At 45.1% G+C, this 25,530-nt stretch overlaps 1 protein-coding gene across 1 annotated transcript in view; it reads right to left on the reverse strand.

Moving 5' to 3' along the window:
• The window catches only part of rab3gap1 (RAB3 GTPase activating protein subunit 1), a 76,052-nt gene that overhangs the window by 17,131 nt on the left and 33,391 nt on the right, over positions 1-25,530 (reverse strand). The window contains 5 exon segments of the mRNA XM_080785485.1: positions 478-581; positions 3,327-3,423; positions 6,836-7,069; positions 16,995-17,132; positions 24,729-25,085. Of these exon segments, the coding sequence (XP_080641611.1) occupies positions 478-581; positions 3,327-3,423; positions 6,836-7,069; positions 16,995-17,132; positions 24,729-25,085 (930 nt within the window).

Consider the following 25,530-nt stretch of genomic DNA (forward strand, 5'->3'; position numbering starts at 1 on the left):
TGGCCCATAGCACTTACCCCACCCCCTTAGATAGCAATTCTGTAGACTTAGATAGCATTTGATACAGACTTATAGCATGTTAGGTAAACAGCATAAGTGCATTGTATGTAGTCATAGCACGTCATAGTACATAATGTATATCATAGTAGTATAGATGTATAGCTTATTTCATTATAGATATTCCACTGTTACTTTCTTAGCTTACGCATGTTTCATGATAAATGTTTTATGTGATGTATTCCCCATGCTTTTTGTTCTTGCTTAATGTAAGTCGCTCTGGATTAAGAGCGTCTGCTAAATGCCTAAATTGTAAATTGTAAATTGTAAATTGTATCATTAAAAGAGGAATTGACACGTTTGCCGTCCATTCTTAACCGCATAGTGCACACAGCGGCAGGACAGAGTCGGCTGCGTGGGAAACAAACCACTTGAAGCCTATACAGTAATGCCAGTGTGGTTCAGTCCTCCTTCACTCACCTCCAGCTTCTTGAAGTCTGGACTCGGGTGCCGTAGCAGCTTGCTGGCGTGAGAGGTGGCCTGCTGGATGGCCTTCTTCACAGACTCGATGTCCTCCCCGGCCACTGGAAAACCAATCACAGACGCATGGAGATAAATAAGTAGTAGTCCAGAACAAGAACAGTGGGAGAAATAGCATCATTAGTATCAATTGTACTCGATAACTTTTTTTTGTATTTATTTACAGAAGTATAGATTAGCCAAAATGGGTATGTCTACACCTCCCATCAGCCCATAATGGCGACAAACAGTTGACACCCTGGTTGACAGCCCAGGTTCAAACAACTCCAGTTCAACAATATTTGTCATATTTTTGACAATATTTGACAGATGCAGAGCCAGCAGTGAAACAATAAGCACCAACAATAATGTATATACAGCAGTAAGTCATGTTTGTCATAACTTAACATTTGATGAATTATACAATTTAGGCATTTAGCAGACGCTCTTAATCCAGAGCGATTTACATTAAGCAATAACAAAAAAATGGCATACATCACAAAAAGTAGTTATCATGAATCATGTATAAACTAAGAACGCAACAGTGGAGTATGTAAACTATACATACTATACTAAGTGCTATGACTATACATAAAATGCAATTCTAGTGCTGTCTACGTATAACAAGCTATAAGTCTGTCTAAAATACTATCTAAGTCTATATAAAGTGCTATCTAAGGGGCTAGGCTAGGGCAAGTGCTACGAGCCATGGTGGAGTCAATAACTATAGTAAAATACGCACAGGAGGTGCTGGGTTAAAAAATGAAATAGGAAAAGAGAAGGGAATAATGCTCTTTTCCTATGAATTATACAATGCAAATGAAATAAAAGTCTGTGTTTTGCTCATTTCTGCTCTCCAGTTAGGCGGTGGAGATCCCTGCCGCCCGGTGGGAGGGACAGAGGGACAGATGGAGCGTGGAGGCTCGCTCAATGGAAGCAAAACAAGTGCCAGCGTAATACTAAATACATGCTGGGCTCAAGGAGGGATAAACAGTTCACAATCAGTGCTTCCCAAAGAGAGGGGGTCCGGGGACCCCCAGGGGTCCTTGAGGGAGTTCCAGCGGGTCCCCCCAGCTAAAGGATAGCTGGGAACCAAATGGACCCTTATGGGTCTGGAACTCTGAGAGTGTACAAACAAATGGAACCAAATGGACCCTTATGGGTCTGTAACTCTGAGAGTATACAAATGGAACCAAATGGACCCTTATGGGTCTGTAACTCTGAGAGTGTACAAATGGAACCAAATTTACCCTTATGGGTCTGGAACTCTGAGAGTGTACAAACAAATAGAGTTACAGACCCATAAGGGTCCATTTGGTTCCGAGTGTGTACAAACAAATGGAACCAAATGGACCCTTATGGGTCTGTAACTCTGAGAGTGTACAAACAAATGGAACCAAATGGACCCTTATGGGTCTGTAACTCTGAGAGTGTACAAACAAATGGAACCAAATGGACCCTTATGGGTCTGGAACTCTGAGAGTATACAAATGGAACCAAATGGACCCTTATGCGTCTGTAACTCTGAGAGTGTACAAATGGAACCAAATTGACCCTTATGGGTCTGGAACTCTGAGAGTGTACAAATGGAACCAAATGGACCCTTATGGGTCTGGAACTCTGAGTCCATTTGGTTCCATTTGTACACTCTCAGAGTTAAATTAACATTGATTTTTTACTAGATATGCCATGGAATGCACCCTGGACAAGACCTAAGCTGAAAAGACTAATCAGCGGAAGTTGCGGGATTTTAGCGGAAGTGAAATCGTTGATGCTTTATTACAAATCAGTTTACATTCTCCGCGAATGAAACAAGTGTTGTGATTGGGTCGGGAAAATATCGTATCCGGGGGAAATACATTTGACGGCTGTTCCAGAGGATACAACCGCCGATAGCTCCTCTGCCTTAGGTTGTGACCAGGCTTTTCTTTTCTCAGATAAGTAAGCCTGGGACCGAGGCTACATGGAATTGTGAGTTGCTGTGATAGGAGAAGGATATCAAATGGAACTTAAACCACCCTAAATACTAATCATTGTGTATCTTCCCTGCACTATACCTGCATCCAGTGACCTTGGTATACATAGAATTTGATCTATTGAAGATTCTGACCTTCAAATGTACATCATTTTTTGTTTTGAGTGTATTGCTGTATTGTTGTATTGTTCTTTCTGCTTTGGCAATGTAAACGTATGTTTTCTCATGCCAATAAAGCCCTTTGAATTGAATTGGAATGGGGGTGTGCAGAGCATGGAAAAAAATGTTTTACAAATATTCCCCTCCCAAAAATTCACAGCAAATGAGAGGTATTGTGTATATGAGAAATAGCCCCAGTTTTAGAATTTAGCTACATAAGGTTTTCAGAAAAGTCTTAGAACAGCGGTTCTCAAAAACAGCAGATATACAAGCTCCTTTTGTGCCACACTGAAAGCTTGTACATCTACAAAAAGGTGTAGGCTAAAGCCGTATAGATTATAATAATGCCTACCCTTTTTACCCTTAACCCATTCTGACCTGAGATCAGATTCATACGAGGTTTCCACTGGACACACACTGGTCTGATTAACCCATTCTGACCTGAGATCAGATTCTAAAAATGTCAGTCGTTCTTTGATTTTTCAAAAATAGCAGACCTACAAGCTCGTAGCGCGCCACTCGGTGGCGCGCTATGAGCTTGTAGATCTGCTATTTTTCAATAGCTAAAGCATAACACGATGCTAACACCAAAATGGGTTCCTGTTCAGAATGGGTTAAACATAAAACAATATCAAAACATCAATGCAAAAAAGACAAGATGTCTCCCTTAACTCACCCTCCTCCTTCACTTTGAGGATCCCAGCATGGAGGATACAGGGCAGGAGATGACGGGTCAGATCCGCTGGCTTTTGGACGGCCAAGTAGTGCAGAACCTGAGAGGAGACAACAGAAGAGATTTAAGACCCAAAACATATATTGAAAGCTGTATAGTTGCACTGGCCTCTGTCCTACTGCCCTACTGCCACCTACTGTCTGTTTATTATATTACACAGTGGGTGAAAAGAACACACCCCTTAAGACTAAACCACACCCATCAGAGGTGTGACTTCCATAGGTACCCAGGTACTTTTAAATACCTAGAGGTACCTATGGGTGTCAGGCCGGTAGAAAGGAAGGGAACCCCACCGTATACAGTAGAGCCTTTTCCCTTATTTCCTACCAGTTGTGCCGTCTGTCTCCCCCCCACCCTTCCTTCCCTTTCTTACACCTATTACTGCGTGATCGCAGGAGCTGTCATGAACCCAAGCAAGGTACTTGACACTTCCCAAAAAAAAAGCATCGCTCTTTTGAGTAAGTGGTTCATTCACTCCCATTTTCCCAGTTATGGGGGGGGGGGGGGGGGGGGGGGCGGCCCCCACCACACTGCATAAACACAATTGTATAGCCCAAGGAAGGGGTTTTCGTTTTAATGGAGCCTCTTTTATACGGAGGAGAAGAGTGGAGGAGGGTCATTTGTTATTGCAGGAGGAGTGGGGGGGGGGGGGGGGCGGTGGATGGATGGATGGCGGGTTTTGGGGGGAGGGAGGTAAGGTGGGTGGGTGATGAGATTTTGGAGGGGGAGCCTGATCTGATTCCATCGTCCCCTAATAACGGAGCAGAACCCTCCAGGCACTCCATCTCCTCCTCCAGAGAGAAGGAAAAACACACAAGGTTTGGACGCGTCGGGGGAGAAGGAAACACTCCTGTTGCCAGCTGACCTCCTCCTGGCTTTGATCTTGACTCGCAATCAGAGAGCGGGGCGTGAATATATGAGCTCTCCGTCATCTCCGAGGACAACTTTACTGGAGCAGGGAAGGGAGGAGGGAGGGGTGGAGGGAGGGAGGGGTGGATGGATGGAGGGATGGAGGGAGGGGTGGAGGGAGGGAGGGAGGGAAGGGTGGAGGGAGGGGTGGATGGGTGGAGGGATGGAGGGAGGGATGGAGGGAGAAATTAAACCAAGCAAATTAATTCCAAACGAAATCCTTTGCACCTGGAGTTTCCCCAAAGAGTGGCACGGGCTGGCAGACGGCTGAAGGACGTGGGAGTGGGTGGTGGGTGGTGGGAGTGGGTGGTGGGTGGTGGTGGGAGTGGGTGGTGGGTGGTGGGAGTGGGTGTAGAACTAGTGGGACGTATAGACTTTCAAGGCTGGCCCAAGGTCCCCCTGAACTCTGTTTAAACTCAACCAAGAGGGGAGGTATGGGGGGTGGCTCTCCGAGTGGGGAGCGAGGGGTGGGGGGGGGGTGCAGGGACCCTTGTCAGGGACACCTTGTGTTCTGACCCAGTTAACGCGGCTCGCTGCACTGCGATAGGCTGAGACAGGGAGGGCCGAGTGGGCACAGATTGCTGTGTGGCACCACCTGGGCGCAGGGCCATATCAGCGCTTTATTCCTGCCAGTATAGCAGGGAGGAGAACGCAGGTTCATGTAATGCTGCATGTAGAACTTTAATACTCACACTTTCACACTTTTTTTCACACTATTTAGGCCCGACGTCGAAATTAAAATGTCTTATACTGTATATGTTTCTGTATCAGTGGTGCTCAATATTTCATGTCAAGGATCCCAAAAAAATCCTTCTACCCTAATAGACCGGGGGGTACACACGAGCACATGGCCGTTTATCCGTTGCTCCTTCTCCATACCAAACCACACTGTTATAGCACACATCTCTCCATGCAAAAATACAATCTGCACGCTCCCAGAATACATCACTACACTACATTGCATCCACGCAACTGTCACATTTACTGTACAAATATTACACTTTTGTCAAACACACTGTTATTGCGCATGAAGATCACCAGCCTATACGTCAAAATCGTTTTGTTTCACCATGAAACTTCCTCAATTGATTACTTATACGAAGACAATGATTTATTGTATTACAAGTTTTACCTTTTTAAATATGCAAACGTTTTAAACAGACGCATTATGTAGGAGAAATATGCAAAAATAATAGAAAATATGAAAAAGCTATACTTACTGTGGAAGGGTTATCAATCATGTATTAATTTACGTGTATTGATCCTATAAACAATTTAATATAAGTCTATATTTTTTTCCCACGAATTTTGGAGCTCATGGACTAAGAACTAAAAAGAACTGAAACGTTTCCCATTGGGAACCAACCGGTGGAAGAAAGGGTCCGAGTGATTCTACCCTGCGATACCGGGCCAACATTCTGTGCTCCATGTGGTGTTCTGTTCTCCCAGTAAGCCAAGCACCGCTCCGTCTCCAACCCAACGCTTAAACCATTTTGGGCACGGAGCGCCTTTTGGTGTTAGAATTATGTTATGCTTTAGCTATTGAAAAATAGCAGATCTACAAGCTCATAGGAGCTTGTAGGTCTGCTATTTTTTTTTAAATCGAAGAACGACTGACATAGAAAAATAGCTTTTTCAGAACACTGTCAGGATGTAGAAGACATTTTTTTAGAATCTGATCTCAGGTCAGAATGGAAAACTGTCAGGATGTAGAAGACATTTTTAGAATCTGATCTCAGGTCAGAATGGAAAACTGTCAGGATGTAGAAGACATTTTTTTAGAATCTGATCTCAGGTCAGAATGGCTTAATGAGTGTTCTCTCCAGTGAATCCACACAACTCCCCGGCGAGCAGGCATTTTTTTGTAAACATGGCATTGTGTATACACAGAAAGCCGAGCAGATCTGGCTGGAACCCACGGCCTGGGGGGACAGGGAGACGGAGGGGATTCAAATCGTCAAAAATACTTCCTTTTCTTTTTTTGAGGGGCGCTATAGCCCCTCCTATATACAGCTTTTGTCATTTGTCATTGCCATTGACAATTAGGTCAAATGTCAGCCAAATATGACGTACATTTGTGGCAACACAAAGCGCCACCTCACTTCACATGGGTGTGATTTTTAGCTTGGTTTTTGCCACAGTTTAACATCGAACATGCACACTTTTTCCGAACCAACTTTTGGGCTTCTGAATCAATTCATTTGCAGTCACTCAGGGGTAGAGCGGCCGCAGGGAAAGAGTTCTACAATTAATTAACTCGGGCAAACTCGTTAACAGAGGTCAAAGTGTTAAGAGAACCACTAGTCTAACCCATTCTGGGCGAGAACCCCTTTTGGTGTTTTATAACTAAGCATTATGTTATTCTTTAGCTATTGAAAAATAGCAGATCTACAAGCTCATAGCGCGCCACCGAGTGGCGCGCTATGAGCTTGTAGGTCTGCTATTTTTTTTTTAAATCGTGAAAATGCGGCACGCATCTTTGAATATATATTCTTTCAGTATAGACTCGAAAAAATGGTCTAACTCCCACCACAACGCCTCACCTTCTCGGCCTCCTTGGTGTCGTCGAACAGCCTCCTCTGGCGGCGCGCGGGGACGCTCCGGGCCGTCTCCCAGGCCTCCACCCACATGTTCCCCGGGATCTTCATCCGGCCGCTCAGCTCTCCCCGAACCACCGCTGAGCCCGTCTGCTCGTCCACCACCACCTCCTCCTCCACGAAGTCCCGCGGAGAGTACCAGCGCACAAAGTCCTCCAGGACGCAGCCGGGGTTGGCCGCCTGCAGGGGGGGACAGAGGGGGACGGGGGGGATTCAATGAATGCATGGATGCATAAATCAAATCTTGACTGTAAGTGTTTGTATGACCATGATGTCCTAAACGTGCGATTCGTGAAACTTTATGGAAGGACTTAATCGATTCGTTGTTGCAGCCCTAATTTCCCACATGGCTGGTAATATTATTATGTCGTGAGGTGTGTGACTTTTCTTTCAGACTATGGGATGTTCTACAGGACACTAAAAGGACAGGTTGTTGTTTCTTCATGGCGTGCAGACTATGGTATGTTGTGACTTTTCTTCATGGTGTTCAGACTATGGGACACTAAAAGGACAGGTTGTTGTTTCTTCAGACTATGGGATGTTCTAGGACACAAAAACACCTACCACCACCCAGACTATGGGATGTTCTATGACACTAAAAGGACATGTTGTTGTTTCTTCAGACTATGGTATGTTGTGACTTTTCTTCATGGCGTTCAGACTATGGGATGTTCTAGGGACACTAAGGTTGTTGTTTCTTCAGACTATGGGATGTTCTAGGACACAAAAACACCTACCACCACCACACAGACTATGGGATGTTCTAGGACACTGAAAGGACAGGTTGTTGCTGGAGACAAGGCAGCCAATCAGCAAATGAGAAGTACTCGTCAGCATGGTTGCCAGCTGTGTTGCCAACTGCCGTGACAGAAATAAGCTAACCAACCTCCCAAAAACCAGCCAAGCAAACTGTGAGGAAAATAAGTGGACTTGGCAACACACTCATCATTGACTATACCGCTGTCGGTCTGGTCAGGCTATAAGTTTCATAGCCATATAATATATATTTTATTCGATTTAAACCGAAAAAGTAATCAATAGCATAATCGCTGAGAAAATGATAGATAGTCGCAGCAGCCCCTCAATTCACTAAAGAATTAATTTGGGCTTCACGATGAGACACTGCTATCTCTGTGAGTTATGTATCACCGCGCTGAGAGCTAAAACCTAAATGAGGACGCTGATTAACCCATTCTGAACGGGAACCCATTTTGGTGTTATAGCATCATGTTATGCTTTAGCTATTGAAAAACAGCAGATCTACAAGCTCATAGCGCGCAACCGAGTGGCACGCTACGAGCTTGTAGGTCTGCTATTTTTGAAAAATCGAAGAACGACTGACATTTTTAGAATCTGATCTCAGGTCAGAATGGGTTCATCAGACCAGTGTGTGTCCATAGTGGAAACCTCGTATGAATCTGATCTCAGGTCAGAATGGGTTAATGCGAGGAGGAGTATTCAGTAGGTCAGCCGATCGCTCCACGTCGGAGCCAGGACTCAGAGCCAGGCCTGGAGCAGCGCTGGGCTCCAGACTTGGACATCACATCACAGAGCCAGATTGCAGCATTATACATTCACACACACATTCATACACCGATCGCAGCAGAAACCTGCATGCAAGGCACCAACCAGCACATCTGGGGAGCAATTTGGGGTGCAGTGTCTCTTGCTCAAGGACACTTCGACATGTAGACAGGAGGAGGAGGAGGAGCCGGGATTCGAACCGCCGACCCCATGGATCATTGGACGACCTGCTCTACCTCTTGAGAGTCGCCCTTCGGCGATAAGGGTGTCACACACCCTGGTATAAGGTCAAGTCCAGTTTATTTATATAAAGCACATTAAAAAAAAAAAAAAAAATGTTGACCAAAGTGCTGCACAGCATATAGCAGAAAAATAATATATAAAAGAATGTTAATAAATGTTAAGACAAAAAAAAAAAAAATCTTTTCAGCTGACAGGGGGGAGTTTCCCCTGCCGGACATTATAGATGCGTGGAGGGAACACCAACGTTAATCGAACCCTTCTAGCTGTGAGGCTATAGAAGGTGTTACCAAATCCCAAATCCAAACGGAAAAATCCCATCTGATTGCATTAAACCACGTTATACGTTACATGACATTAAATTGAATATTTAGGAAAGACCTGAATATTAAAGGAAAGACCTGAAATCATGGCTCCCGCATCTACACACTCACTGGTCATAGTTATAGCTTCCGACCCTGGATAGCCCCATCTCCCATTCCTCAGGACGATTCTCCCAGGGTACCTCTTGTCCTATGTGTATATAGCTGGATTATTAGGATTATTTATTATATGTTCCAATGTTGTTTTGTCTGTACAGTATTTGTATGTGTATAGTTTTTATGTTACAAAGTGGACCACAATGGAAACAAGCGAAGGCTTTTTTTTGTGTCTAAGTCCATTTGGCGTTTTTTTTTAAATGATGTCATTTTGACACAGGGGTGAAAAATGGGTTACAAAATCGTGGGATTAAAAAAAAAAAAAAAAAAATGATGTCATTTTCTGTAATTTTCTTAAACTGCCAATAAAGTATTCCATCTATCTATCTATCTAAACTCACTTTGCCACTAACTTTATGCATGTGCATATACACCCTCTATAGAGCCTCGCAGTCCCGCCCCCTCGAGAGACCCAGGAAAATAAATCCCTGTTCATTTTCCTCATAGACTTTTCAGAAAGTATTTATTTAAAGACTTTTATACGCCGCGGACAAAGCCAACTCTTTGTCGTGACAATTCATGACAACAAACACAAGACAGTTGGCTGGCTGGGAGCGATTGATGTTGTGGGAGTTGTTCTCCCTTTCTCTCTGTGTAGCCCCGGGGGGTGTGTGTGTGTGTGTGTCTGTCTGCATTGCGTGCATGCACGCATGCGTGCGTGTGTGTGTGCATGCGTGCGTGTGTGTGTGTGTGTGTGCGTGTGTGTGTGTGTGCATGCGTGCTGGGCACCATGCTCCACGTCTCAGAAAGAAGAAGAAAATGGCAGGTTATATACAACACTTTTTTTAAAGCATTGTTATACTTTAGCTATTGAGAAAATAGCAGATCTACAAGCTCATAGCACGTCACCGAGTGCAGCGCTATGAGCTTGTAGATCTGCTATTTTTGAAACAAAAACCTTGGAATATTCTATCAGAGAGACCGATTTTAAGTCAAATCTTTAGCGTCTGGGGGTGACCCTGGAACAACATATTTTGAGATGGGGGGGGGGGGGGGGTCGGCGGGCAATTAAATTACATGTCATTTTTGGTGTCCTCGACATGAAATATTGAGTGATGTAGGCCTAGAAACATGAGGTATTTCAGAAAACTGTCAGGATTTAGAAGATTTTTTTTTTTTAATTTCGACGTCAGGCCTATAAATGGGTTAAAGCACCAAAACAGGGCTTCCCGTATACAGTAAATGCTATACATACATTCAAGTATAAATAATAAGGAACAAGATGACGTCATTGATCTGCCCCCCCCCCCCCCCCCTCCCCCCCCACGATGGTGTCACCATCAAGAAGAGCATCACTGGGGGAGGGGGGGGAGAGAGGGGAGGGGGGGGACTGGAAATGAGCCCACCTGACACATCCATCCAGTAGAACTTTTACTAGTGTTTGACCTTTACATGCTGCTCGCTCACTCTCTCTCTCCGTGTGTGTGTGTGTGTGTGTGTGTGTGTGTGTGTGTGTGTGTGTGCGTGCGCGCTCGCGCGTGCGTGTGTGTGTGTGTGTGTGTGTGCGTGTGTGAGAGAGAGAGAGAGAGAGAGAGTATTTCTGGAACTTTTCCTCACTCTCCCGTGGGATAATTAATGAGTGGAGTTTGGGGAGGGGGGGGGGGGGGTGGAGGGGGGACAGAGAGACAGTTGGCTGGCTGGGAGCGATTGATGACAGGGTCTAAAAACCTAGCGTTGTGGAGACTGCTCTCTCTCTCTCTCTCTGTAGCCCCAGGGGGTGGGTGGGTGGGGGGGGGGGGGGGGGGCTTCTGTACGCCGATGCTGCTCATGTCCCCCTTTCAGGAGGACGTGTATGTGTGTGTGTGTGTGTGTGTGTGTGTGTGTGTGTGTGTCTGTCTGTCTGCAGTGCGTGCGTGCGTGCGTGTTGGGCGCCACGCTCTATACGTCTCAGTCCGGTGGAAACCTCATATAATGTTCAAAACGGCTATACTTTTCAGGATTCAAATTCAGATTCAAAAGTAGTAAAAGCAGCAGATCTACAGTAACGTTTCGGCGCAGATCTGATACGGACGCTGTGGCGTTGAGTTAACTCATTTAGAGCCGACGTTGAGAAAGAAGCAAAGATTTGAGTTAAAATGTTCATTCTGTAATGAAATATTATATTCAAAAAATTTGAGGCGCATTTTTAACGATTTTTCTAAAATAGCTTATTCTTATTTCTTCCTCTCTGTAGATTACACGTTTTACATACCTTTATATATTTTCTTTTGTGTGTTTGTTTGTTGTAGTGTTTATTTCTGTTTTTTGTGCAGTCTGTGTTTTTATTTCTTTATTGCACAGCTGCCCCCCCTTTGCCAACTTGTAGACTTTTGTACTGTTCTTTATGAACTTTGAATCTGTTTAAATCAATGACCTCTTCCTACAGGAAAGGATTCCAAATAAGCCAGCTGGCTTCTTCCCTTCCTTGCATTGTATTTTTGTTCTTTTTTCTATTTTTTTGTACTACGTGCTAAATAAATAAACCTAAACCTAAACTATAGTCTAAACCAAAAACTGTCCCGAGTGCCGTGCTACGAGCTTGTAGATCTGATATTTTTCAATAGTATAACACAATGCTTAAAACACCAAAAGAGGCTCCCGCCCAGAATGGGTTAAAACAAACACCAAAAAAACACCCCACAAAAAGTCAAAAATAAGGAGAAAATAGAGGTTTCTTCCTGACAGCGATGCGTACTACATACAGTAAAGGTGCAAACCCAAAAAAGGGGGGCTTTTGGTGTATCACGCAGAATGCTCCGTCTGGCTGTCATATTCCTAAATCACGCCATTCATCATAGCCATCCTGTGACTGCTTTGTGCCCGGAGGGAGCTGGTAATTAAAGCCAAAATGCCAGATTATGCTTGGCTAAGCACAATTATACAGGCCCAGTTCCGCGCGCTAAATTTAGAGGCCATTTACCACAGCGTATAAGGGGGGCCCCTTTTACCGCAGTGTACCTGAACACACACACAGGACTATTCAGTATTCACACTAGACCGTCTCGTCTGAAACTCTTCCAATTCACCCCCTTCTTATTGAACTCGGTTTGCTTTGTGAGTAGTAGAAGCAGACGCAAGGAAATACTCAAAAGTAGAGCATTTAGTGGGGCAAGTTAACCCATTTAGACCCCGAGTTCAATTCCACAAAATGTCGTCTAAATCATGGTTGTTTTTTCAGAAAAAACTCATGTTTCCATGTCAGTGGTGCTCAATCTATTTCAGGTCAAGGACCCCCAGAAATTGGCCACCGACCCCCATCTGAAAATATGTTGTTCCAGGGAAGAGAAGCAAAAGATTTGAGTTAAAAACGTTGGCTCTGAAATAATATAATATTCAAAGATCTGCACCAACATTTTCACGATTTTTCTAAAATATCAGACCTATACAAGCTTGTAGATCTGCTACTTTTTTTAACATGCTTCAAAAACACAAAAAGGGGTTCCCGCCCATAATGGGTTAAAAAAATAAAGCAGGGCACTGTAATGCGACAACACAAGTTGTACGTGCCCGCCTCCACACCCCCCTCCCCCCCCCCCCTCTGAACATTTCAGGTGGATGCCATTTGTCAACTCTGGTGGATTCTAACTCCCTCCAGAATAGCCCACACTAACTGTGCCCTCAACTTAAATCTCTGCTGATAAGAATTCCACTCAGCAGAAAAAAGCCGGTATAGAGAAAGAATGGCCTGGTTTTTAACAAGGGAACAGGATTCTTATGATAATCAATAAGCTCCCAGTGGACACATCCAGAGGTCACGCTGCTTGTTATTTTTGTTATAATGCCAGACAACTTTTGACTGTTTAAGAAACGCCCCTTTTAGCTTTTTAGACGGTTAGAGAAGCTTGTAGATCTGCCATCTTTGACAAGCCAACGTAAAAAAAAAAAGATAACACAGTTAAAATGATTAACCGGACCCCACTGATCCAAACACCACCGTGAGATTTATGTGGCATCCCAATGCCAATATGGCAGTGGTTTTCAACCGTTTTCTTATCGACGGCCATTATTGTCTCCACCAGGCCGAAGGCATGGGGGAGAGAGTATGTTTTATTGTCTCCACCAGGCCGAAGGCATGGGGAGAGAGAGTATGTTTTATTGTCTCCACCAGGCCGAAGGATTGGGGGAGAGAGTATGTTTTATTGTCTCCACCAGGCCGAAGGCATGGGGGACAGAGTATGTCTTATTGTCTCCACCAGGCCGAAGGCATGGGGAGAGAGTATGTTTTATTGTCTCCACCAGGCCGAAGGCATGGGGGAGAGAGTATGTTTTATTGTCTCCACCAGGCCGAAGGCATGGGGGAGAGAGTATGTTTTATTGTCTCCACCAGGCTGAAGGCATGGGGGAGAGAGTATGTTTTATTGTCTCCACCAGGCCGAAGGCATGGGGAGAGAGTATGTTTTATTGTCTCCACCAGGCCGAAGGCATGGGGGAGAGAGTATGTTTTATTGTCTCCACAAGGCCGAAGGCCTGGGGGAGAGAGTGTGTTATATTGTCTCCACCAGGCCGAAGGCATGGGGAGAGAGTATGTTTTATTGTCTCCACCAGGCCGAAGGCACGGGGGAGAGAGTATGTTTTATTGTCTCCACCAGGCCGAAGGCATGGGGAGAGAGAGTATGTTTTATTGTCTCCACCAGGCCGAAGGCATGGGGAGAGAGTATGTTTTATTGTCTCCACCAGGCCGAAGGCATGGGGAGAGAGTATGTTTTATTGTCTCCACCTGGCCGAAGGCATGTTTCATTGTCTCCACCAGGCTGAAGGCATGGGGAGAGAGTATGTTTTATTGTCTCCACCAGGCCGAAGGCATGGGGAGAGAGCATGTTTTATTGTCTCCCCCAGGCCGAAGGCATGGGGGAGAGAGTATGTTTTATTGTCTCCACTAGGCCGAAGGCATGGGGGAGAGAGTATGTTTTATTGTCTCCACCAGGCCGAAGGCATGGGGGAGAGAGTATGTTTTATTGTCTCCACCAGGCCGAAAGCATGGGGGAGAGAGTATGTTTTATTGTCTCCACCATGAAGGCATGGGGAGAGAGTATGTTTTATTGTCTCCACCAGGCCGAAGGCATGGGGGAGAGAGTATGTTTTATTGTCTCTACCAGGCCGAAGGCATGGGGGAGAGAGTATGTTTTATTGTCTCCACCAGGCCGAAGGCATGGGGGAGAGAGTATGTTTTATTGTCTCCACCATGAAGGCATGGGGAGAGAGTATGTTTTATTGTCTCCACCAGGCCGAAGGCATGGGGAGAGAGTATGTCTTATTGTCTCCACCAGGCCGAAGGCATAGGGAGAGAGTATGTTTTATTGTCTCCACCAGGCCGAAGGCATGGGGAGAGAGTATGTTTTATTGTCTCCACCAGGCCGAAGGCAGCTAATCTCCGGCACCGTTAACCCGGTCGATGCCAAACTTTGCACACACACACTCCCTTGATCAACCAGTGGTGCGCTATGAGCTTGTAGATCTCTGACAAAGAAACATAGCTTTTTCAACAACTGTCAGGATGTAGAAGACATTTTTAGAATCTGATCTCAGGTGAAAATGGGTTATTCTGCATTTGAGCCATGGATGGACCACCATTTGACGAGACCACTGGTTGACAACCACTGCAATACAAGAGCTCTATAGCCTGTCTGTTGTCACCAAGAACAGAGCTCTATACCCTGTCTGTTGTCACCAAGAAAAGAAAGAAAGAAAAAATAAACAAAAAGCAGCATGTGAAGTCAAGGTACTTCGATGAAGGAGGAGGAGACGGCGAGGAGCTGCGGCGGACAAACTTTAATTGCATCTCCGCCTGACCTTTTCGCCCACCCCCCCCACACACACACACACACACACACACACACTCTACTCTACACTAGGCGCATACGTCATAATTTCTCCCGGGCGCGCCGGCCGGGCAGGTTCATTGTTAATGCGATTGCTGTGACTGCATGTGGTGGCCTCATGCGCCGGGGCGCCGTGGGGGGGGGGGGGGGGGGGACGACGACGAGGTGGACGCAATCTAATCCAAGGACCCTCTAGTAGTGTGACACGATGACTGAGAGCCCCTCACCACCACCGCACTAATGGGGCCTCGAGTCGCAGTGCACGTCACCACCACCAGGCAGCCTGGTGCACCACCTCCTCCATGCCGGGGGTCTGAGAGGTGATGTCTGCATCCTGTCCATCAGGGAGTGCAATGGGGCATGCCGACGACCTACACTTAACCCTTAATCCATGGCTCAAATGCAGAATAACCGATTTTGACCTGAGATCAGATTCTACAAAATGTCTAATACATCCTGACAGTTTTCTGAAAAAGCTATGTTTCTATGTCAGTCGTTCTTCGATTTTTCCAAAAACCTACACTGACCTGAGATCAGATTCATACGAGGTTTCCAACTGGACACACACTGGTCTGATTAACCCCATTCTGACCTGAGATCAGATTCTAAAAAATGTCAGTCGTTCTTCGATTTTTCAAAAAATAGCAGACCTACAAGCTCGTAGCGCGCCACTCGGTGGCGCGCTATGAGCTTGTAGATCTGCTATTTTTCAATAGCTAAAGCATGACATGATGCTGAACACCAAAATGGGTTCCCGTTCAGAATGGGTTAAGTGAGTGGGTGTTTATGAGTGTGTGTGTGTGTGTGTGTGTGCGTCTGTCTATCACAGTCTATAATAATGACGCACTTCTGCGCACTTTTGAAATGTGCAAGTGTACCTCAAAGTGTGTCTCTGTGTGTGTGTGTGTGTGTGTGTGTGTGTGTGTGTGTGTGTGTCAGTGCCTAGAATGACACGTATCCACATTAAAGCTGAGTGGCAGTCCACTTTATTCCATGTACTGTATGTGTGTATAAGACAATTTCTAAGTTATATTATGCATCCGTCTCAATGTCAGAACTCAAGAGATTGAGGTGTGGGGGTGTATGTACTGTATGTCTTCATATGCAGCAGCATACCGTACCGTACGTCAGCACCACTGCCCTGAACATGAAGTGTTGTTGTTAGTAGGAATAAACACAGAAGCACCTGGGAGGAAACACATAGGGGGAAACAACACAACTTTTTCCCATTTATATGGGTTCCGCCGGTTGTCGTCTATAATTTGATATTTGCATATTCATTAGAGCCAGACTAGGTTTTATCAGAAAACGGTCAGTATTTAGAAGACATTTGTGACAAAATTTGACTGAGGGACTGCCATTGGATTTTTTTTAAACTTTCGTTTTTTTTCATGTCATATGAAAGCAGGGAATCATAGCTTCAAATTGACATGTTGGTTGTTCAGTTTGACCCACCAGTTTTGGAGATATGGCTTATAGAGTAATGTCTTGCAGAAAACAGCGAGTTGAGAAAACAGGCTTGAAAGGTTCACTTCTGTGGTCTCTAACATTACACCTATAGCTACATGTCTAAGCATTTATTTCATATTTACATGTCTTCTGTGGTCTCTAACATTACACCTATAGCTACATGTTTAAGCATTTATTTCATATTTACATGTCGATTTCAGCTCTGACAATTATTTCAGACATACTCTAGTATGTTTGGGAAAATTTTGGGGGGAAAATCTCAGTCAAATCTGGTCACATTTGTAGAATCGTTCCCAGGTCAAAATGGGTTAACCCATTCTGAACGGGAACCCATTTTGGTGTTGGCATCATGTTATGCTTTAGCTATTGAAAAATAGCAGATCTACAAGCTCATAGCGCGCCACCGAGTGGCGCGCTACGAGCTTGTAGGTCTGCTATTTTTGAAAAATCGAAGAACGACTGACATCTTTAGAATCTGATCTCAGGTCAGAGTGGGTTAATCAGACCAGTGTGTGTCCAGTGGAAACCTCGTATGAATCTGATCTCAGGTCAGAATGGGTTAAGTGTGTGTGTGTGTGTGTGTGTGTGTCTCACCTTAAAGGACTCCATGTCAGACAGCAGACAGGCGCTCTGCATGCGGGCGCGGAGGTGAGCACCCTCCGCTGAGGTGCCCAGCTTAGCCAGAACCTCAGACTGTTCCTCCAGGAGGTCCTCGGTCATGGGAGCAGGCTCCTACGCACACACACACAGAGGCGTGCACACACACAAACAAACACACACACACACACACACACACACACACACACACACACACACACACACACACACATCTTTATTTGTATTCAGATGTGAATTGAGAGGAAATGCATGTGTAGTTTGTTAGAGCTGCAACATTCTGTTTGTTTGTTTATGCTCAAGTTCACGCTCACAGTCTAACGTTCCTTTATTTGCATGTTTACATCTGTTAAACACTGGTTTATCCACTAGTAAATCCACTAGTAAACCATGTTGGTACTAGTTGACTAGTTGATAAGAAAAAATAATATATATATTTTTTTCCCACGATTTTGTAGGCCTCAAGATCAGGTAGATTATGGTTATAGTCACCAATGTACACAGTTTTTAAATGTACAAATATTTATTTCAAAAACTGAAACTACTGCTAGGTAACTATTCGACTTGTAAAAATGACTAGAAGACTCCACCTGTTCCACACCAAGAGACACGTCATATGCTGCACCGTTTAAATTGAATTGTTAACCGGCTATACGACGTGATCCCCAGACCACCTTGTCATAATGCGTAGTCTTCTTCCAATTTACGACGACACGTACGGTCGTACGCTAACGATAAATCACTGGTGCATAATGCCCCTAATTGGCCTGAGGCGGAGTGGGTGCGCAGGGCCGTGTAACGCTGCCCCCGTGAAACGGACACCGCTCACAACAACGCTGGATATAACCGTCTCCGTCGGGTGTTCTTAACCACATTTAGACACTAGATTCTACTAAATGGTCTTCTTTCTAAATCCTGACGGTTTTCTGAAAAACCCTGTGTTTCTAATGTCAGTGGTTCTCAAACTATTTCTTGTCAAGGACCCCCAGAAATTATATTGTGTTGCCCGCCGACCCCCATCTCAAAATATGTTGTTTCAGGACCACCACCCCCCCCCCCCCCTTGCTCTGAAAGAATATTCAAAAGATTTGTGCCACGTTTTCACGATTAAAAGAAAATAGCAGATCATCTACAAGCTCGCAGCGCTATGAGCTTGTAGTTTCATGAGCTTGTATAGTTTCATGATTCTGAATCCATTGCAAGCCAGCTAAATTTGGCCATTTGTGATGAAGGCTATGGCCGTTTTTAGCCACTTAAAGCATTATGGAATTTAGAAAGATGTGCCTTATATAGGCATGTCAATGGTATCCCAGCTTGTTATCCTAATTATGAAAATTGCCCAACATATGTGCCAGGGACTCACGGCCCCATATAGGGTTTGAGGTGTGAAAAATGCTCCGCCCAAAAAGAAATGCGGATTTGCTGATTATAAGCCAGTAGTAGTGGTAGTAGTAGTAGTGGTAGTAGAGAGGCTATAGGCGTGTTCGCTGGGAGCGAGCCTGGAGAGATTTGTGACTGTTCTTCCTCCTCATCAATTATAGAGAGCACTGAATGGTCCGGGGCTAATGGAGGGGAGGGGCTAATGAATGAATGGAGGACAAAAAAACACAAAATGCACTGACCCTTCTCCATAATTAACAGTGGGAGAGGAGAGGGGAGGGGCTGGACTTTTTCTTTTGAAGACCCAAGAAAAGTGTCCTAACAGTGTCCCATTTCTCAACTTCTACTATACTTGTGGGGACTTTTGGCCTTCACACATAGAGCAATACAAACACGAGCGCACACCGCACACACACTAGTACGCATGCACGCACGCACGAACGAACGCACGCGGTCTTCCATCGCAAATGTGTGCCAGTGAGGAGGTGTGGACGCAGCGGCGAGTTAAGAGAGCAGAACGGAGCATTAGATGGAGGAGAGAGAAGGAGAGAAAAGGGAGAAAGGGAGGGCAGGAGATAGATGTGAGTGTGAAAGAAACCACCGTCAGCATTTCTGCTGCCGGCCAGACGGTTTCTCATGGGACTGGTTGTGCGTGCGTGCGTGCGCACACCGCACATGCATAGATTTATACACACACACACGCGGAAAACTGCAAACGGGCACATTTATGCACGCACTCAGAGCCTCCAACTATTTGTATATATCACCCAGGGATTGTTTGGTATTCTTTAAGACGGCTCTCATCCTTTTCCCTTTAGCAAAAACAACGTCTCTTTTCCGTCTGCTCTGCTCCGTGTCCCTCTCTGCATCCTCTCCATCTTTGCTCTACTGTATGTTATGTCCTACTGTATGTCCTCCTCTCCTTGACACACTCCCCTCTCTCTCTCTCTCTCTGTCTCTGTCTCTCTCTCTACCGTCTCTGTGGCCCCCACATAAATATATTATCTCTCTCTGCCCGGCCGGATCTGTAAAATAAAAACGCGACCAAACGTACATTAATGCCTTGTCTTAGTTCTACTGGATCTCGTCTCCACCTGCAGTCCCTCCCTAACATTCTAGGGTCTAGTTTTTATTTGTTGACGAAATTGTCAGTATATTTGTCATAGTTTATTTCATTTATTTTGTGAAAAAGGTAGCCGACGGACATTTTTCGTCATAGTTTTAGTCGATGAAATCAACACTGCAGTAGACGGCCAGAGACAGAGGGATGGAGGGGTGGGTTGGTGGGTGGCTCAGGAGGTAGAGCAGGTCGTCCAATGATCCATGGGTCGGCGGTTCGAATCCCAGCTCCTCCTGTCTACATGTTGAAGTGTCCTTGTTGCTGAACACTGAACAGACACTGAACCCCAAATTGCTCCCGATGTGCTGGTTGGTATACCTTGCATGGCTTCCGCCACAATCGGTGTATGAATGCGTGTGTGAACGGGTGAATGTAATGCACAATCTATGTAAAGCGCCTTGGATAAAGGCGCTATATAAATGCACCATTTACCATTTATTGGGTGGACAGAGGGATGGAGGGGTGGTTGGTGGGGTGGTTGGAGGCAGCCAGGAGGACAGAGACAGAGGGATGGAGGGTGGTTGGAGGCAGCCAGGAGGACAGAGACAGAGGGATGGAGGGTGGTTGGTGGTTGGAGGCAGCCAGGAGGACAGAGACAGAGGGATGGAGGGTGGTTGGTGGTTGGAGGCAGCCAGGAGGACAGAGACAGAGGGATGGAGGGTGGTTGGTGGTTGGAGGCAGCCAGGAGGAGTTCTAGATGAATTCACAACAAGGTGGACGTCTCTGCACGGCGGTCTCACCTCGCCCCAGTTTAATTAGTCTACACCGCTGATGGAAGTGTTTTTCACCACCCACGCGTCTCCTATTTATACTAGCAACACTCTCTCTCTCTCTCTCTCTCTCTCTCTCTCTCTCTTTCTCGCTTATCTCTATCTCGTCATAGATGGAGATATTTTCTATGTATTTATTTTAGTAAAGATTTTTTTATTTTAGTTTTAAGATTAAAAGCTGCAGGGGTTGGGCAGAGGGGGTGTTGGGGGGAAGATAGCATTGTTCAGCTTTATTGTCACATCACAGTTTCAGAAAAAGTGGGTGAATTTATTTTTGTGCGCATACATATCTATATATATATATATATATATATATATATATATATATACATATACAGGGAACAGAGACGGACAACTTACTGCGTCAACTTATTTATTAGCTAAATAAGTTGATGCAGTAAGTTGTCCGTCTCTGTTCCCTGGAGAGTGCCAGTCCCTTCCTTGGAAGGTTTTTCTCTTTTTTGATGTCTATGCCTGCTGTAAGTAAGTAAGTAAGTAAGTAATGCCTGCTAACTAGACTTGCACCTCCTACGTGTCTTTTTGGATGTGCAGGAGTCCCTTTTTTGTCTATATATATATATATAATAGTTCCCATAGTGTCGTTTTTCGGCTATATATTCGGCTATTATAGTGTAGATTTCTGTCCTATACACAAAGGATGGAGAATTTACGTACATACTACGTTATACTAATAATAAACCTTTAAGTGGAAAGAAAAGAGGAAACGCATGCAGTACACAACGAGGCCAGAGCACTCCTTGGAGTCAGGGTTATATAAGACTGTAATAGCGGTGGTAATAATGGCGTGAGAGTCGTGAGTCGTATACTACAGAGCAGAGAGAGTTGAAATGGAATTGGTTGGGTTTTTATTTTTATACATCCTCGGTTTTGCGTCTCACTTCTTCTCCGTGTGTGACTTTGACATCCTTTCATAACACGGCTCTTTTATCTAAACCTAGTTTAATATGAAAGCCCAAGGCCGTGCGCTGCCCTGTTTCATTCAGAGGGAATGAGGACCATTCGGTCACTGCCGTGTTATTATTATCCCATTCTGACCTGAGATCAGAATCATACGAGGTTTCCACTGGACACACACTGGTCTGATTAACCCATTCTGACCTGAGATCAGATTCTAAAAATGTCAGTCGTTCTTCGATTTTTCAAAAAAATAGCAGACCTACAAGCTCGTAGCGCGCCACTCGGTGGCACACTATGAGCTTGTAGATCTGCTATTTTTCAATATCTAAAGCATAACATGATGCCAACACCAAAATGGGTTCCCGTTCAGAATGGGTTATATATATCATCAATGTCCGGCCGAGACCTCGTATGTCCAGAACCGTTAAGGAAATGGAGAAAAGAATAGCCTGTCCTGTGTTATGCAAATGGATCCAACATAGTTATTATTTTAGTCTCATTATGCTAAATGAGTATAGTTCTGACTAGGGATGTGCCGATGAGACATTTTGGCCGATATTGATATCCGATATAATTAATTGCTGTTATGGCCGATAAGCGATATTACCGATGTCGATATGATCTCATTCTGTGTTGGAATAACTATGGTAATTTTGTCCATTCTGAAAAATACATGTAACGGGGTATCTGCACTGCAGGCTTAGGCAAGTCAGATTGAACTATAATACCTTTCTATTTAATATTGTGAGCTTGTAGGTCTGTTCAAGCTGTTATGTTGGGCGTGTTTATCTGTAAAGACAGACCGATTAATCGGTCTGATTAATTAATTGGTCTGATTGATTAATTGGTCTGATTGATTAATTGAACCAATGCCGATTTAATCTAAAAACAACTAAAAATTATCGTATAGATCACAGCTTGTAGACAGCTTGTAGATCGGCTATTTTCAGCAAGTGTAAAATCAGTCATTATGACGGCATCAAGGCCCACCAAAATACATTTTAGTCGACTAAATCAACTGTATATTTAGTCGACTAAAATCTTATGATATTTAGTCAAGAGACTATGGTCACATTCACACCAGAGAGCTTTGCTGCGATTAAAACGAATTCTGCTGCGCATTTTCAGAAAGTGCACTTCGTTTGGCAGGTGTGAAGGCTCATTCGAATCGTAATGCGTATCAAAAGAACCGCATTATACTCCGAGCAAAAACGGGGGTTTCGCTTCGCTTCGCTTCGCTTCGCTTCGCTTCCAATCGCACTCGATTACGATTCGGTGCAGGTGTGAATGCAATCCGCAGTAAATAAAGGAAATGAAGCAAACAATGTGGGCGGGTGAGGAGCTGAACACAGTTGGAGACGGAGAAGGCATATTTTACGCAGCGCAATGATGTCCCGTTATACCGTGGATAGACGTGGTCGAATGAGGAAGACTGAAGCCCTGATCGAAATGAGGACGAGTACATTAATCAATTGCTTAAGAAAACACATAAACACTGCAGTGCACTGTGCAGTGTAATAGTATTATAGCCTACAGAATATTCTGTCTGTCTGTGCGTGCCGTAAACATGGAGTGCTGTCACTGTGTGGGGACTAGTGGGGACTGGAACTTTCATCTCAATCAACGTGTAAACATTTTGCGCTGCTGTCTGTTATATCAGTGCGCTCAGCGCTGTGCCTCCATGCCCAAAAGAACAGTGTGTGGCTGCGTGCGTATAGTGAGAGAGCGAGAGAGAGAGGGGGTCCAGTCCCAGACGGCACGACACATGCACGTTATCTTATGAGTATAATTTTATCACCATAGATTTCACTGTGTTGTAGGCTAGGTTCATGAATGGAACAGCTGCTGCGTTTCCAATTGCTACGGATGACAGTGTGAAGGCAAACCTCAGCAAATTAAATATGCAAGAATCCCAAAATCTCCCCCCATACGTATGAGTCTACTGAAGTATTAGGTGAGAATGTGACCTATGACTAAAATAAAAAAAATGCTGCCAAAAACAACACTTCACTGCTACAGCTGCTTCTTGACCACAGGCAGGCACTGCTGCCTCCTCCACCCTAGCCTTTTGATCTCAAGTCTGACATAGGCTCAAGACTCTGGCATAGGCTTAAATCCTTGGGGAAAATACAGTATGTCTGCTGATTCAAGCTAAATAATAATCAATCTGTCAATTCTGCTTATTCTGTATTGCTCAAACTTGTACACTGAATGTTGAACTAGACTGTGCGTATGTATAGCTCTTAAGTAATCCAGATTCAATATTGATAAGGTATAAACTAGAACTCAATGTTGATATAGATCTGATCGGATGCATGGCATTAAAGGGACACTTCACCCTTTTTGCAAAAAAATATATGTTAATGACGTTTAATTAAAAGCTTTAGAACACTTTCCTGGGGGTATTTATGTGTGTAATATGTGGTTTTAGATATTTTAGATTGTAGCAGTGAGCCTGTTGTCTCTGATGTCATGGACACTGGGCTCACTTCCTTCCTGGACTACATGTTGTCTCAGTAAGACAGCTCTCCCCCTATCCACAATGAGGAGCAGTGCACCAAAGAATTATGGGAATTGTAGTAACACAGTCACATCCTCTCACCGCTAATCCCTACATCTGACAAGTGGGAGGGTGTAAACATCCAGTCATACACTGTACGTACTGTACGTGTGTATACATCTGATTGTCAGACGCACACTTCTATAGAGCAACCGAAGTCTGACGTCAATATCCACGGGGCTCATGTACTTTTTAATTTGTATTGTAATAATCCCCCATAGGGGGGATTTTAGACACGATTCTAGACCGATATAAGAACTGTGTTTGAAAAATAAACTAATCATCCAGGCCCGCTTCACTCATATGGATATGAAGAATCGACTGAGTTTATAGTTACCTTTTCGCTATAGAAACAGATTCATTATAAATGAGTGACTGACAAACGATACAGAAACACACCTCCCTGACAATAACAGCAGAGACAGCTTGTTTATTTTTGGACCACAATGCTTATAGTAAACGATTTTAACCCATTCTGAACGGGAACCCATTTCTGTGTTAGCATCATGTTATGCTTTAGCTATTTAAAAATAGCAGATCTACAAGCTCATAGCGCGCCACCGAGTGGCGCGCTACGAGCTTGTAGGTCTGCTGTTTTTGAAAAATCGAAGAACGACTGACATTTTTAAGAATCTGATCTCAGGTCAGAATGGGTTAATCAGACCAGTGTGTGTCCAGTGGAAACCTCGTATGAATCTGATCTCAGGTCAGAATGGGTTAAGATGTTATTCTTCATGGAGAAATTACATCCGTGAAGAACCAGGCAGAACCAGGGGAATCGAGGGGACGAGAGAGTCACTGACGTCAGGACTTCGGTGCTCTATGCTTACTCGCTGCTGAAAGCAACAGTGACTAGTTGTGTGTGTGTGCATGTGCGTGTGTGTGTGTGTGCGTGTGCGTGTGCGTGTGCGTGCGTGTGTGTGTGTGTGTGTGTGCGTGCGTGTGTGTGTGTGTGTGTGTCTGACCTGCGTGACGGGGATGAAGAGCGGCTCCGTGGAGTTCATCAGGGTGATCTTGCCGTGGGGGTGGAGCCGGCCCTCGGGTCTGGCGGCCTTCCCGCCGTCTGTTGTGGGCGGCGTGTCCTTCGCGTCCTCCTGGTCGCTCAGGCACTCGAAGAACTCGTCCTCGCCGTCCTCGCTGTCGCTCCACGACTCCCACGACTTCTTCCCGCCGGGAGACGCCTCGTGGTTGGCGGCGTCGGACGCGGCGGCGGTGCGGCCGTTCTCGCCGGACACCTTGCGCTCCTCTCTCTCCTTGCCTCCGTCGGCCGCCTTGCGCGCCTCGTCCCGCGCTCGCTTCCGCTCGATGCAGCAGTTCAGCATCTGGGGAGAGAGAGAGAGACAGACAGAGACAGAGAGACAGACAGAGACAGAGAGACACAGACAGAGAGACAGACAGAGAGAGAGAGACAGACAGAGACAGAGAGAGACAGACAGGGAGAGACAGAGAGAGAGAGACAGAGAGACAGAGAGACAGACAGAGACAGAGAGAGACAGACAGGGAGAGACAGAGAGAGAGAGACAGAGAGACAGAGAGACAGACAGAGAGAGACAGACAGGGAGAGACAGAGAGACAGAGAGACAGAGAGACACAGTGAGCGATGAGGGCTGGGGCTCGCAGGCCTCCTTTTGGGAGGCTGAGGTTTGAGAAAGGTGAGCGAACGTGTGTCTGCGTGTGTGTGTCTGCGTGTGTGTGTCTGTGTCTGTGTGTGTGTGTCTGTGTGTGTGTAACCGAGAGAATATTATGCTTGCTTAGCAACTGCATGTT

This window comes from Protomyctophum bolini (assembly GCF_963924005.1).
Source record: "Protomyctophum bolini genome assembly, chromosome: 16".
In the NCBI taxonomy this organism is placed as follows: domain Eukaryota; kingdom Metazoa; phylum Chordata; class Actinopteri; order Myctophiformes; family Myctophidae; genus Protomyctophum; species Protomyctophum bolini.